Source organism: Dryobates pubescens, chromosome 17, assembly GCF_014839835.1.
Source record: "Dryobates pubescens isolate bDryPub1 chromosome 17, bDryPub1.pri, whole genome shotgun sequence".
Lineage (NCBI taxonomy): Eukaryota > Metazoa > Chordata > Aves > Piciformes > Picidae > Dryobates > Dryobates pubescens.
The window spans coordinates 9,182,753-9,196,305 of NC_071628.1; the positions used below are offsets into that span (position 1 = coordinate 9,182,753).

Below are 13,553 nucleotides of genomic sequence, written 5' to 3' on the forward strand. Positions count from 1 at the left end.
GAGGGGAGACCTTGTTGCTCTCTAAAACTATGTGAAAGGAGGTTAGAGCAAGCAGGGGACAGCCTCTTCTCCTTGGTGTCAAGTGTCAGGACCAGAAGAAATGGTTCCAAGCTGTGCCAGGGGAGGTTCAGGCTGGATGCTAGGAAATAACTTCTTCACAGAGAGGGTTCTCAAACACTGAAATGGTCTGTCCAGGGTAGTGGTGGAGTCACCATCCCTGGGGGTGTTCAAATGTGAGGACATGGTTTAGTGTTGACCCTTCAGTGCTGGGTTGGACTGGATGATGTTGGAGGTTTCTTCCAACCAGGTATATTCTGTGGTTCTGTGAAAGTGGTTTTGGTCAGAGATGGAATGTGTTTTTCCTGTTGAAGAGAAGCTTCATTTTCCTGCTCCTGTTTTGTTTTCTCTGCCAGGCTGTCTCTAGGAATGTCTTCTGGGCAGCCATCCCAGAGCCTGGTGGCAGAGCCATTTACCCAGCACAGCATTTTCAGTGTCTTGCCTTGAAATGCAGACACAGCTGAACTGCACAGAGGCCTGAGGTTGAAGATGTTGCACCTTAATAAATAATGTGACAGAAGTGCCACAGTGCAGAGATCTTGTACTTTGGAGGAGCAGAAGAGGAGGAGAAATGAGTGAGCACAGCCTCTTCCTGTGCTTGGAGACTGGGAATTGTCTGCAGCCAGTGAGCATCACTAATTGGGGGGAGCTGGAGATTTCCTGACTGCTTGTCTGCTGTCCCTTTGGGTAGTCAGCAGGGATACAGCCACTGTGCAAGTGGAGCTGTTGACTTTACAGCTTCATGACAGAGGACCATCTGGTTGGGATCACACCAGAGATCCAGGGAATACTGTGGGGCTGTGGACAGTTACATGAAATTTGCCATTGTTATGACATAGTCAAGCTTCCCAAGGAGCCTGTTTCTACACAAAGAGATGTGTCTGGGCTCAGGGGTGTGGAGGCAGCAGATCATAAAATGGTTTGAATTGGAAGGCACCCTAAAGGTCACCCAGTTCCAAGCCCCCCTGCCTTGGGCAGGGTCACCTCCCACTAGCCCAGCTTGATCAAAGCCTTATCCAGCCTGGTCTTAACACTTCCAGGGATGACATGTCCACAAGTTCTCTGAGCAGCCCATTCCAGTATCTCATCACCCTCATTGTAAAGAACTTCTTCTGAAGTCCAATCTAAACCTGCCCTGCTCTAGTTTGAAACCATTGCCCTTTGTCCTGTCACTGCAAGCCCTCGCCAGCTTTCTTGTAGTCCCCTTTAGGTACTGGAAGGCTGCTATAAGGTCTGCCTGGAGCCCTCTCCAGGCTGAAAATCCCCAACTCTCTCAGCCTGTCCCCATAGGAGAGGTCTTCCAGGCCTCTGATCATCTTTGTGGCCTCCTCTGAACCCTCTCCAACAGATCCATGTCCATCTAGTGCTGGGGGCACCAGAGCTGGACACAGTACTGCAGATGGGGTGTGACGAGAGCAGAGTTATGGGTGATGCTTAACTAGAAGTGAAACCCTAACTACAAGTTGTCATTTATGGCACAGTCTGCAGACTGAAATGCAATTTTTGAGGTTAGAGTTGGGTTTTTAAGCAGGACACATTACACAGGGGGATGTTACATTCAGTTTATTGAATTAACAGAGAGCTCAAGTTCTGTGGCAGCGGTTCTCCAGACGCGAGGTGAGCACCTGCATAACCATGGTGTAGGAAGGCAAAATTAAGGCTTTTTGAAGGCAAACGATGATTTCCATGAGTATGAGTGGCAAGCAGGGAAAACAAGTCAAAGTTTCAAGTCCTGCTCCTACCAAATCTCTTGGGTCGAATCTTAGTAGTCAGCAGGAGGAAGACAAATGCTGCGGACAAACTCTTCATATTTGATCGTTCCCTTTGGTCCCACTTTGGCTTCTTTCAGCAGGTCATCAACTGAAAGAAAGAGTAAAAGGTAAACCAGGAGTTTGAGTGGTAAAAGAAAAAGATTGAGTGGTTGATTGAGTAGGGATGTTGTGATCTTCAAAATGCAGAATTGGAGTTTTCCGGTCATTTTTGTTGGGAGCAAGAACTTCTGGGCTCACTTGGAGGCCCCAGCTGGATTGTTGTTGTAAATTAGCATCCTCTAACACTTTGATTTTGAGTTCCATGCCTAACTTCTGGAGCATAGGTGGTCATCTCTTTTGAGTTGTGCGTGGCAAAGATCCACACATTTAGTCCAAACTGGCTTTTGATGGCTCGTGGTAGGGCCTGTCCTGATTCAAGCAGGACAAAACTATGTGCCCATGCAAAACTATGTGTGCCTGATTTTAAGTAGATTTGTGTAGCTCTTGTTAATACTGGTGTTGGAAAATGAAGAAGACCACCTCAGGCAGGGCTCTAAGGGCTGGAAGTACTTGCACAGAAGTGGTCACCCTGCAGTAGTGATGGCTGTCCCTCCAGCTTTGGGAACAGCTTGGCAGGGACAGCAGTTGCCTAACTCAAAAGTCTCTGGCTAAACCATTAAAAGGGATTTTTTCCTGTTGAGTAACGTCACTAAAACAGAAGGAATGACATGTGAAGAGATGTTAGATGTTGCTGAAGGAAGCTGCTGCTGGGAATTACATGGCATCTTCCTTCGGGAGACAGGAGAGGAGGCAAATCCTTCTTTACTCGTAACAGAGAGAGGGTTGGTGCTAAAGCAAAGACCAGAGAAACCCAGCAGCTTCTGTCTATTGTTTTGGGCAGCAGTGTCCTTCAGTAAGGCTTCTAATACAGCCCAGGAGAGGGTTTCCTGGTGTGCTTGCTGGTGTTGGGGGGCTGTGTCCAGTTTCATGAGCATGTTGGGGGGGAATGGGGTAGGTGGGCTGTGGGAGTGAAAGGTGTTGTGCTGTGGACCTCCATTTATCATTTGGTAACGCAGGATCATAGAATCCTTAAGGTTAGAGAAGACCTTTAGGCTCATGAAATCCAACTGTAACCCAACACCACCATGGGCATTAAACTGTGTCCCCAGGTGCCCTGTCTACACATTTTCTTAACACTTCCAGGGGTGGTGACTTCACCACCTCCCTGGGCAGCCTGTTCCAATGCCTGACCATTCTTGCAGGAGAGAAATGTTTCCTAATATCCAACCTAAACCTCTCCTGGCACAACTTGAGGCTGTTTACTCTCATCCTATCATTTCTTGGGAGAGGAGACCAACCCCCACCTGATCTAACCTTCTTTCAGGGAATTGTAGAGAGCAATGAGGTCTCCCCCTCAGTCTCTTTTTCTCCAGACTAAACAACCCCAGGTCCCTCAGCTGCTCCTAAGCAGCCCTGTTCTCCAGATTCTTCAGCAGCTTCATTGCCCTTCTCTGGAACTGCCTCAGCTCCTCCATGTCTGCCTTGGAGTGAGGGCCCAAAACTGACCCCAGGATTTGAGGTGCGGCCTCACCAGTGCCCAGTACAGGGGAGCAATCAGCTGGAAGAGCCTAGATTCAACAACAGAGGAAGATCAGGAGGGGAGTAAGAAGGTGGGAAACATTTGGTTCATCTTTGGTTTGCAGAGTACCTTCTTCCTCAGAAAGCTTTTCTCCTAGTCTGGTGAGTTTAGCTCTCAGCTCGGAAACCGCGATGACACCTTCCTTCTGCCTGTCTATCATGGACAACGCCGTGAGGATCTCGCTCTCGGGCTCCTCCTGCTTCATCTGCCTGTACATGATGTTGAGGAACGTGGAGAAATCCAACTCTGCATTCCTGTCTGCAGAAATAAGAGCAGATTCCTTAGGGAGGGCTTGGGTTTTAGTCTGGATCCAGACCTCAGTATCCTCCTCTCCCAACCAGTTCCCCTTTCCAAGGGCTCCTTCTCCTTTTTGCCTGACTCTGGTGTGGACCACGATGGACCCACTGCTGGGGGCTTTCTCCTGGCCACAAAGCCCATGTAGAGCTTTGCTAGACTGATAGAATCATGGAATTGCTTGGGTTGAAAAAGATCTCTAAGATCATTGAGTCCAACCTTCAACCTAAGACCACTGTGGCCATTAAACCGTGTCCCCAAGTGCCATGTTCACGTGTCTTGAACACCCCCAATGGACCACGACTCCACCACCTCCCTGGGCAGCCTGTTCCACTGCCTGACCACTCTTGGAGGAAAGACATTGTTCCTAATAGCCAACCTAAACCTCCCCTGGCACTATTCCAGGCCATTTCCTTTGTGTCCAAAATTTTTAGCCCAGGCCACCCTTCTCTCCTGAATCTTTGGTCTTTGTGCTGTGAATTCATTTGTACAGGCCTGTAGAGGACTATCTGGTGGTGGTGTTCTGCCTCTCTGGGTGGACTGCTCAGTCCCCTAGCCTCCAAATCCATAATCAACCTCCCTTTCTGCTTTTGAAGTTTTTCTGGTTTGACTTTGGATTGACTTTATTCAAAGCACATCAGACTAGTTTTGGTGACTGCTCCTGGTTATAGAATCATAGAAGTATAGACTGGGTTGGAGTGGAAGGGACCTTCAAAGTCATCCTCTTCAAGGGCTTGTGATGATAGGATGAAGGTCAATGGATTGAAGTTTGAAGAGGGCAGATTTAGACTGGAGATTAGGAAGAAGTTCTTCCCAGTGAGGGTGGTGAGGCACTGGAACAGGTCACCCAGGGAGGTTGTGGCTGCCCCCTCACTGATGTGTTCAAGGCCAGGCTGGATGAGGCCTTGAGCAACTTGATCTATGGGAGGTGTCCCACTAGGGAGTTGGAACTAGGTGATCTTTAAGGTCCCTTCCAGACCAAGCCATTCTATGAATCTGGTTCCTGCTGCTTTGTCTGAGTGAGTATTGTCTCCTGGGCTCCAAGCAGCCTCCTTGTCTTGGCACGTGGTCTCCTGACCGTGGAAAGGTTGAATTTCTCCCTCCCTAACCCAGAGTGGGTTATTTAAGGGCTGCCACTGCTCTTTGCTCACCGATCTTGTGCAAGTGCAGGTGCCTCTGCACCTCTCCTGGCGTTGGGCTGGCTCCCAGGCACCTCATCACTACCATCAGGTCAGAGGCTTTGATCTTCCCTTTTTGTTTCTTGTCGTAGAGGGAGAAACATTCCTTGAACTCTAATTAAAAACCGACACTCCGTTAGGCCATGTAAGCTCACATTCAGCTACCAGGGAGGTTTTCTTCTCCTGCTGCCCGCTTGGGCGGCGTTGGGAGAGTTCCAGCAGGGATATTGTGTCTGCTTCGGAGTGTCTCCTTTCAAGGAGGATGATGGACAGTGGGGGAGGACCCTGGGTAAAGTGCCAAAGGCAATTAAAATCCAGGCTTGTGAATAGCGAAGCTAATTGGGGTCCTTCAGGCTGATGAAGCGAGTCTGAAATGGGGGTCAGGCTTCTGAGGGTGTTAGAGCACTGTGAAAAGGGCTTTTCTCTGCTTCCTGGAGTCACAGGATCGTTGGGGCTGGAAGAGATCTTTGAGATCATCGAGTCTAACCATTAACCCAGATCACCACTAAACCATGGCCCTCAGCTCCGCATCCCCACGGCTTTGAAACCCCTCCAGGGATGGGGACTCCACCACTGCCCCGGGCAGCTTGGGACAGGGCTTGACAACCCTCAAGGGGAGCAAATTGTTCCTCATGTCCAACCTAAACCTCTTCTGGTACAATTTGAGGCCATTTCCAGTTGCCCTGCCGCTTGTTCCCTGGGAGAAGAGACCAACCCCCACCTGACTGCAACCTCCTTTCAGGGAGCTGTGGAGAGACAGCAGGTCTCCCCTCAGCCTCCTTTTCTCGAGGCTGAACACCCCCAGCTCCCTCAGCTGCTCCTCACAAGACTTGATGGGGTGTGAGAGAGCATGCTGAAGGGCTGAGCTGCGGGGAGAGGTGCAGGACTCTGGGTTGGCCCCTGCCATGATCCTTGCAGCCACCGACTGGGTTTTGATGAGACCGAGCAGCTGAAAATGTCACATATGATGTCTGTGCTGGGACAGGAGGTGAGATCAGGTGAGTCCAGCAGAGGCTGTGCCTGCCCTGCCACCCTCCCACTGCAACATCTCTGCATCCTCACCTCCCTCACCCTCTCCCTTCCCCCCACAAACAGTTCCCAGTTCTCAGATAACCAGCCGAGGCTGGGAGCTGACCTAGATAAAGCTGCCATCTCCCAGCCTCTTACTGGGCACACTGAGTGCCCTGGATGCAGGGCAGGAGGGGAAAGAGAAACGAGTTTGTGCTGGTGCCACCACCCTCTGCCACCTCCTCATCCTCTCTGTCCCTAGGACTTGCTGCACTGGGAGTGCTGGGTGTCCTATGGGTGCTGTGGTGGGTGCTGTGTGCTCTCTGGGTACCATGGTGGGTGCTGGGCACTCTCTGGGTGTCCTGGTGGGTGCTAACTGCCCCGTGGGTGCTGTAGTGGGCACTGGGTGCTCCATGGGTGCTGTGGTGAGTGCTGGGTGCCCCATGGGTATCATGGTGGATACTGGATGCTCTCTGGGCAGCATGGTGGTGCTGGCTGCCTCGTGGGTGTTCTATTGGACACTGGGTGTCCTATGAGAGCTGTGGTGGGTGCTGCCTGCCATATAAGTACCATGGTTAGTGCTGGGTGCCCTGTGGGTGCTGTCCTGGGTGCCCCACGTGTACCATGGTGGGTGCTGTGTGCTGTGGTGGGTGCTGGGCATCCCAGGGGTCAGCACCCCACGGGTGCCATGTCCTCCCCGTGCCCCAGCCGCCACCCCCGCCCTGCTCCAGCGCTGCCGAGCTGCTGAGCCCCGGGCTGCAGATTAACAGATTTCAGTAATACTCTTATTTCAGCTTTCTTCTGCCCTTCTCCCAGCAAACCCTGCCAGCCCCAGCCCTTCTCTTCCCCTGAAGGACTTTATTCTTCCTTCACCCTCCTCTTCCCCCTTCACCTTCCCCCATCCTCACTGCTGAAACCTCCAGCACTGCCAAGGGGCACCTGAAATGTCTCCTGGCCCCAGGGCTGCTGTGGGACCCCCTGAAATACCTCCTGCTGTGGTGGTGGGACTGGGAGGTTACTGGTTAACCTCTGCTGGTCTCCATGCAGTCCAGTTTGAGGGGCTGGGGTAGGGAGGGGTTCAGCTCCTTGCCCGTGCCCATCAACTGCTTAATGAAGTTGGGGAGAATTCTCTGGGTTTAGGGCAAGGAGATGCCCTGGAGGGCTGGGAGGAGGGGAAGGGGTTGGGGGGGTGGGGTGGGGGGGTGGGTGGAATACAAGCCCAGCTTGGGAGGTTGGGGAGAAATCCCATTTGTTTAAATAGAGATGGGAATAAAACCCCATCTAGAAGTGTCAACAGCTAAATACAAATACAGGTAGATAGTAAAAAAAATAACACCTTTAAAGATGTCTAAAAACAAGAATGTAGCTAAAATTAAACGTGTAGGAACCCAAATATAGAGAGACCCAGATACAGAGAAACCCAAATATATAGAAGCTAAAATATATAGAAGAATAAATACATAGGAACATAAATATATAGACACTTAAATATATAGAAAAACAACTATATAGGAACCCAAATATGTAGAAGGTAAAATAGATAGACAAATAAATATATAGGAACCCAAATATGTAGAAGGTAAAATAGACAAATAAATGTATAGGAACCCAAATATGTAGAAGCTGAAATAGATAGACAAATAAATGTATAGGAACCCAAATATGTAGAAGGTAAAATAGATAGACAAATAAATATATAGGAACCCAAATATGTAGAAGCTGAAATAGATAGACAAATAAATGTATAGGAACCCAAATATGTAGAAGCTGAAATAGATAGACAAATAAATGTATAGGAACCCAAATATGTAGAAGCTGAAATAGATAGACAAATAAATGTATAGGAACCCAAATATGTAGAATGTAAAATAGACAAATAAATGTATAGGAACCCAAATATGTAGAAGGTAAAATAGACAGACAAATAAATGTATAGGAACCCAAATATGTAGAAGGTAAAATAGATAGACAAATAAATGTATAGGAACCCAAATATGTAGAAGGTAAAATAGATAGACAAATAAATGTATAGGAACCCAAATATGTAGAAGGTAAAATAGACAAATAAATGTATAGGAACCCAAATATGTAGAAGGTAAAATAGATAGACAAATAAATATATAGGAACCCAAATATGTAGAAGGTAAAATAGATAGACAAATAAGTGTATAGGAACCCAAATATACAGAAAAATAAATATGTGGAAACCCAAATATATATGAAAATAAATAAACAGACACTAAAATATATAGAAAAATAAATACATAGGAACCCAAATATATAGAAACTTAAATATGTGGAAAACCAAATATATAGAACCCCAAATATATAGAAAAATAAATATATAGAACCCCAAATGTTTAGAAGCTAAAATATATAGAAAAATGAATATATGGAAACTAAAATGTATGGAAAACCAAATGTATAGGAACCCAAATATATAGAACCCCAAATACATTAAAAATATATATAGAGAGAAAAATAAATATATAGAACCCCAAAGAATAGAAAAATAAATGCATGGAAACCTATCCCCACAGCTAAATAAAAATCTTCCCAACATCTAAATGAGAAAAATAAAGTTCCCCCAAATAAAAATATATCTGAAATGAAATCTGTAGGAAAAATGAAGGCCTAAAAATAAAGACAGAGAAAAATAGACATATAGAGAGATCTAGCAACATCTGGGGTAAAATATATATATATCAGCAGGTAAATCAGATGTCAGCATCTCAAATAAGCCCAGGCTGGATGAGGCTCTGGCCAGCCTGATCTAGTGTGGGGTGTCCCTGCCCACGGCAGGGGGGTTGGAACTGGATGATCCTCGTGGTCCCTTCCAACCCTGACTGCTACCATGAACGATCTCTATGTGTATAAATATCAAAATACCTAAAGTTCTAAAAATAGATCTAAAGTATATGAAGACAAATAGGCCAAGAAGCATCTCTGTAAAATATGTATCAACATATGAACAGAATATATATCAACATCTCAAAGTATGTCAGTAGCAACCCCAACCCCCTTAAATTAGAAAGAGAGCTATAATTAAATCCATCAATAAATCTGGAGAAGGGAACACCTGTGGAAAAAGAGATGTGAAAGGAGCTCAACATGCAGGTGAAAATGCACAGCAGCACCTCAGACTAGTAAGTGAAAATACAGAGAGAGCAGCATCTGGAACTAGGCATCTGTAGGTGTAAAAATAGAAATGAGATGCAAAACTTAAGAGTAAAAATAGAGCTTAAATTAAAAGTATAGATATGTATGATAAATATAGGGAGAAATACATGTGTATATGTACATATATATATATATATAAATGAACATGGAGAAAATGAAACAGAAAAAAATAAACAGCTGGAAAAATAACCATGTATTGAAACAGGTTAAAAACAAGGCATATAAAAATCTACATAACATGGAAGAGAGGAATAATAAACATATGTAATAATAAACCTATGTCAATTATCTGTATAAATAAATATATATATAAAAGCAGAGGCATGTGTTTAACTAAAGTGTATATCAATACAGGGATATATATAAATGAATATATAGAGACACAGATATATATATATATATATAAAAACACAGATCTATATATATATATATGAGGTGTTTAAGCCCAGGCTGGATGAGGCTCTGGCCAGCCTGATCTAGTGTGGGGTGTCTCTGCCCGTGGCAGGGGGGTTGGAACTAGGTGATCCTTGTGGTCCCTTCCAACCCTGACTGATACTACTATGATAAAAGCACAGATATATATAAACACACACACATATATATCTCTATATATAAATTAGCTAAGCTACTTTTGCTAATTAACCCCCACCCCAAGCCAGACCCCAACTCTCCTTACCATTAATTTGATCCTGGGACAGAAATTTTGCCTGGTTCGTGGAAGCAGGGAAGGAAAAGGAGATTGGGGGCGGGGGGGGGAAGAAAGAAATATTCAGCTTGAAAATCAGGAGGTGGGGAGCAGAAGGGAGCAGTTTTCTATCAACCCAGCCCCTTTCCCTCACCATTGTTTTGGGGCCTTCCTGGTGCTTGGTGCTGCTGGTTGGGTTGGAAGGTGTCTGGAGCTACTTTTCTTCTCGATTAAGGGCTAAAGTCCTGCAGCGTGGGGTGGAGCGTGGCCAGGCTGTAATAAATACCCCGCTGCCATGGCTACCAGACCTGATCCCTGCCAGGGCTGGATCCTGCTGCCAGGGCTGGATCCTGCTGCCAGGGCTGGATCCTGCTGCCAGGGCTGGATCCTGCTGCCAGCACAGCTCCTGCTCCCACGCCCTGCTGCGAAGGGCTCTTCCCAGCCTGCACAAAGCCTTGGGACGCTCTCAGCAGGACTCCAAGCAGTGATGTGGACATGGTTTAATGGGCATAGAATTGCAGAATCACAGAAACATTCAGGTTGGAAAAGACCCTCAGGATCACCAAGTCCAACCCAGAACCCTACTCTGCAAGGCTCACCCCTAAACCATATCCCCAAGCACCACATCCAAACCACCTTTAAACACATCAGGGGTTGGCGACTCAACCACCTCCCTGGGCAGCACATTCCAAAGCCTGACCACTCTTGCTGTGAAAAACTTCTTCCTTATGTACAGTCTAAACTTACCCAGTCACAGCTTGAGGCTGTTCCCTCTTGTTCTGTCACTAATTACCTGTGAGAAGAGATCAGCACCAACCTCTCTGCAGTTCAGGTAGTTGTGGAGAGCAATGAGATCTCCCCTCAGCCTTCTCTTTTCCAAACTAAACAGCCCCAGCTCCTTCAGTTGCTCCTCACAAGATTTATTCTCCAGGGCCTTCACAACTTCATTGCCCTCCTCTGCACTGCCAGGGTGGTGTTGGACTTGATGATCATAGAGGTTTTTTTCCAACCAAAACAAGTCTATGGTTCTATGATGCTGTCTGAAAGGAGTGGAGCGTGAGATTCCTGTGGTTGGAGTTCAGGGGGTTTTGGAGTCATTTCGAGTCTCATTTTGGGTCATTTCAGGTCAACCAGATGAGCTGGTTGAGCAGAAAATGTTTGATCATAATACCATAAACATCATTGAACGGTTTGGGTTGGAAGGGACCTCCAAAGGTCATTCAGTCCAACCCCCTCTGCAGTCAGCACTAGATCAGGTTGCCCAGAGCCCTGTTGAGCCTCACCTTGAATATCTCCATGGGGCCTCAACCACCTCCCTGGGCAACCTCTTCTCAAAGAGCTGCACACCTCTCACAAAGCTTTGTTGCTGGAAGACAAATGTGAGGAGACTTCATTTCTCTCTACAACTCCCTGACAGGAGGTTGGAGTGAGGTAGGGACTGCTCCCTTCTCCCTGGTATCAGGTGATAGAATGAGAGGTGCTAGAACATGTCCAGAGACGAGCAACAAAGCTGGTGAAGGGTCTGGAGAAACAGGTCTGGTGAGGAGCAGCTGAGAAAACTGGGGTGGTTTAGTCTGGAGAAGAGGAGGCCTCAAGTTGCACCAAGGGAGGTTTAGGTTGGACATGAGGAACCATTTCTTTCCTGCAAGAGTGGTCAGGCATTGGAACAGGCTGCCCAGGGAGGTGGTGGAGCCACCATATCCCTGGAGACATTCAAGAAACCTGTGGCCATGGCACTTTGGGGCACGGTTTAGTGGGCATGGTGGTGTTGGGTTGATGGTTGGACTGGATGATTTTAGAGATCTTCTCCACCCCTAATGATTCTGTGATTCTAAATCCACTCTGGCTGGCATCTGCTGAGGGTGCAGCTTTGATGTTCCCTGCTGGACAGGGGGGGGTTACTGGAGGCAAAGCAGTAGAAGTGAATCAAGGCTTGGCATGATCCTGACTGAGCTTGGTGCAGGGTGATGGGCACCACTGGCATCATCACTGTGGGGGTTGGCAGGGGAAATGGGGGTGTTAGATGTGCCCACTGCAGATGTGGAGGTGAGACACAGATGGGGGTTATGGGGTGGTTTAAAAGCTCCCTAGGGCCTGAGTTTTCATTGGTTACCATTGGGGACACTGGTAGGGGTTTGGGATCCCCCAGGTCTGAGTTTTCATTGGTTACCCTTGGGGACACTGGTGGGGGTTTGGGATCCCCCAGGTCTGAGTTTTCATTGGTTACCCTTGGGGACACTGGTGGGGGTTTGGGATCCCCCAGGTCTGAGTTTTCATTGGTTACCATTGGGGACACTGGTAGGGGTTTGGGATCCCCCAGGTCTGAGTTTTCATTGGCTACCATTGGGGACACTGGTGGGGGTTTGGGATCCCCCAGGTCTGAGTTTTCATTGGCTACCATTGGGGACACTGGTGGGGGTTTGGGATCCCCCAGGTCTGAGTTTTCACTGGTTACCATTGGGGACACTGGTAGGGGTTTGGGATCCCCCAGGTCTGAGTTTTCACTGGTTACCATTGGGGACACTGGTGGGGGTTTGGGATCCCCCAGGTCTGAGTTTTCACTGGTTACCATTGGGGACACTGGTAGGGGTTTGGGATCCCCCAGGTCTGACTTTTCATTTGTTAGCATTTATTGAGCTAATCTGCTTGGGAACAAATGGCCTCCAGAACTGCCAGGTCTTGTTGCAGCCCTCAGAAAGAGGATGCCAAGGAAATTATGCTGAGGAATAGGGAAGGCTGCAGTGAGCCAGAGAGCTTCTGAGGTTTGAACTGGGGGGGGGGGGAAGAAGAGCCTCCAGTTGTTGTGGAGTAGCTCAGCCAGCCATGTGTGCTCATGTCTTCTGCTCCCTTCCAGCACTACGCTCAGCTGACCTTCAAGGCCCATGAATCTAGAGTTTTATCCCATCCTGTCCTCTACAAAAAGATCAGAGAATCCCAGACTGGTTTGGGCTGGAAGGAACCTTAAAAAGGTCATCTAGCCCAACCCCCCTGCAGGGACATCTGCAACTAGAGCAGGTTGCTCAGAGCCCCAACCAACCTGACCTGGAATGGTTCCAGGGATGGGGCAGCTCCCACCTCTCTGAGCAACCTCACCAATTTCTCACCACCCTCAGTGTCAAACACTTCTTCCTTTTCTCTTGTTGAAAGAGCTGAGCCAGCAGCTTGGCTGGGGGGGTTGGGTGTGGAACAGGTGATGTTCTGCCTCTCCAGATCCACCAGTGCTTGAGTATCCTGAAAAGAAACCCAGCATCTGTGTAGCCAGGGCTGGCACGTGTGTGTGAGACGAAGCACCTGATGCCAGGCTGTGCTGGAGAGCCAGACCCAAGAACAAAATACTTAATGGCTGCAGTGACTATAGCATGGACCAGACCTTTCCCAGGATAGGTCCTGCCCTGTGACAGTGACACAGTCAGGATCCTTCAACAAGGAGCTGCTTGGGGAAGCAATGTGAGTCACTTGTTTTTTGCCAGATGTCTTTCTTCAGCCACCTGGATTCCATCACGCTGGGCTTCCATACACATTTTACAGCACAAACCATCACAGGGCTGCAGGTGCAGGAGCTCAGCACCATCACCTAAAGCTGGAGAAGTGGTGAGTGGGAGCAGCAGCCCACACAGAACCTATGTGAATGAGGCTGGCCCGGGAGTTCACCCCCAGCCTGATGCTCTTTTTGGGGTGTTTTGAGGGGATTTGGCCCTGCCTGCACTCCACAGTGAGGGCTCAACCCCAGTGCTGATGACCAGGACCACAAGACTCTGTGA

The 13,553-nt window shown here is 47.9% G+C and overlaps 1 protein-coding gene across 1 annotated transcript; it reads right to left on the bottom strand.

Annotated features, from left to right (window-relative positions):
- Positions 1 to 1,619: 1,619 nt before the first annotated feature.
- On the bottom strand, positions 1,620 to 10,121 carry CALML4 (calmodulin like 4). Its single transcript, XM_054168972.1, has 5 exons — positions 9,947 to 10,121; positions 9,784 to 9,814; positions 4,893 to 5,033; positions 3,517 to 3,705; positions 1,620 to 1,917 (listed from the first exon to the last, which is right to left on the bottom strand). Exons 1-5 carry the CDS (start codon positions 9,947 to 9,949, stop codon positions 1,820 to 1,822), a joined length of 462 nt encoding a protein of 153 aa, XP_054024947.1. The 5' UTR covers positions 9,950 to 10,121; the 3' UTR covers positions 1,620 to 1,819.
- Positions 10,122 to 13,553: the final 3,432 nt, after the last annotated feature.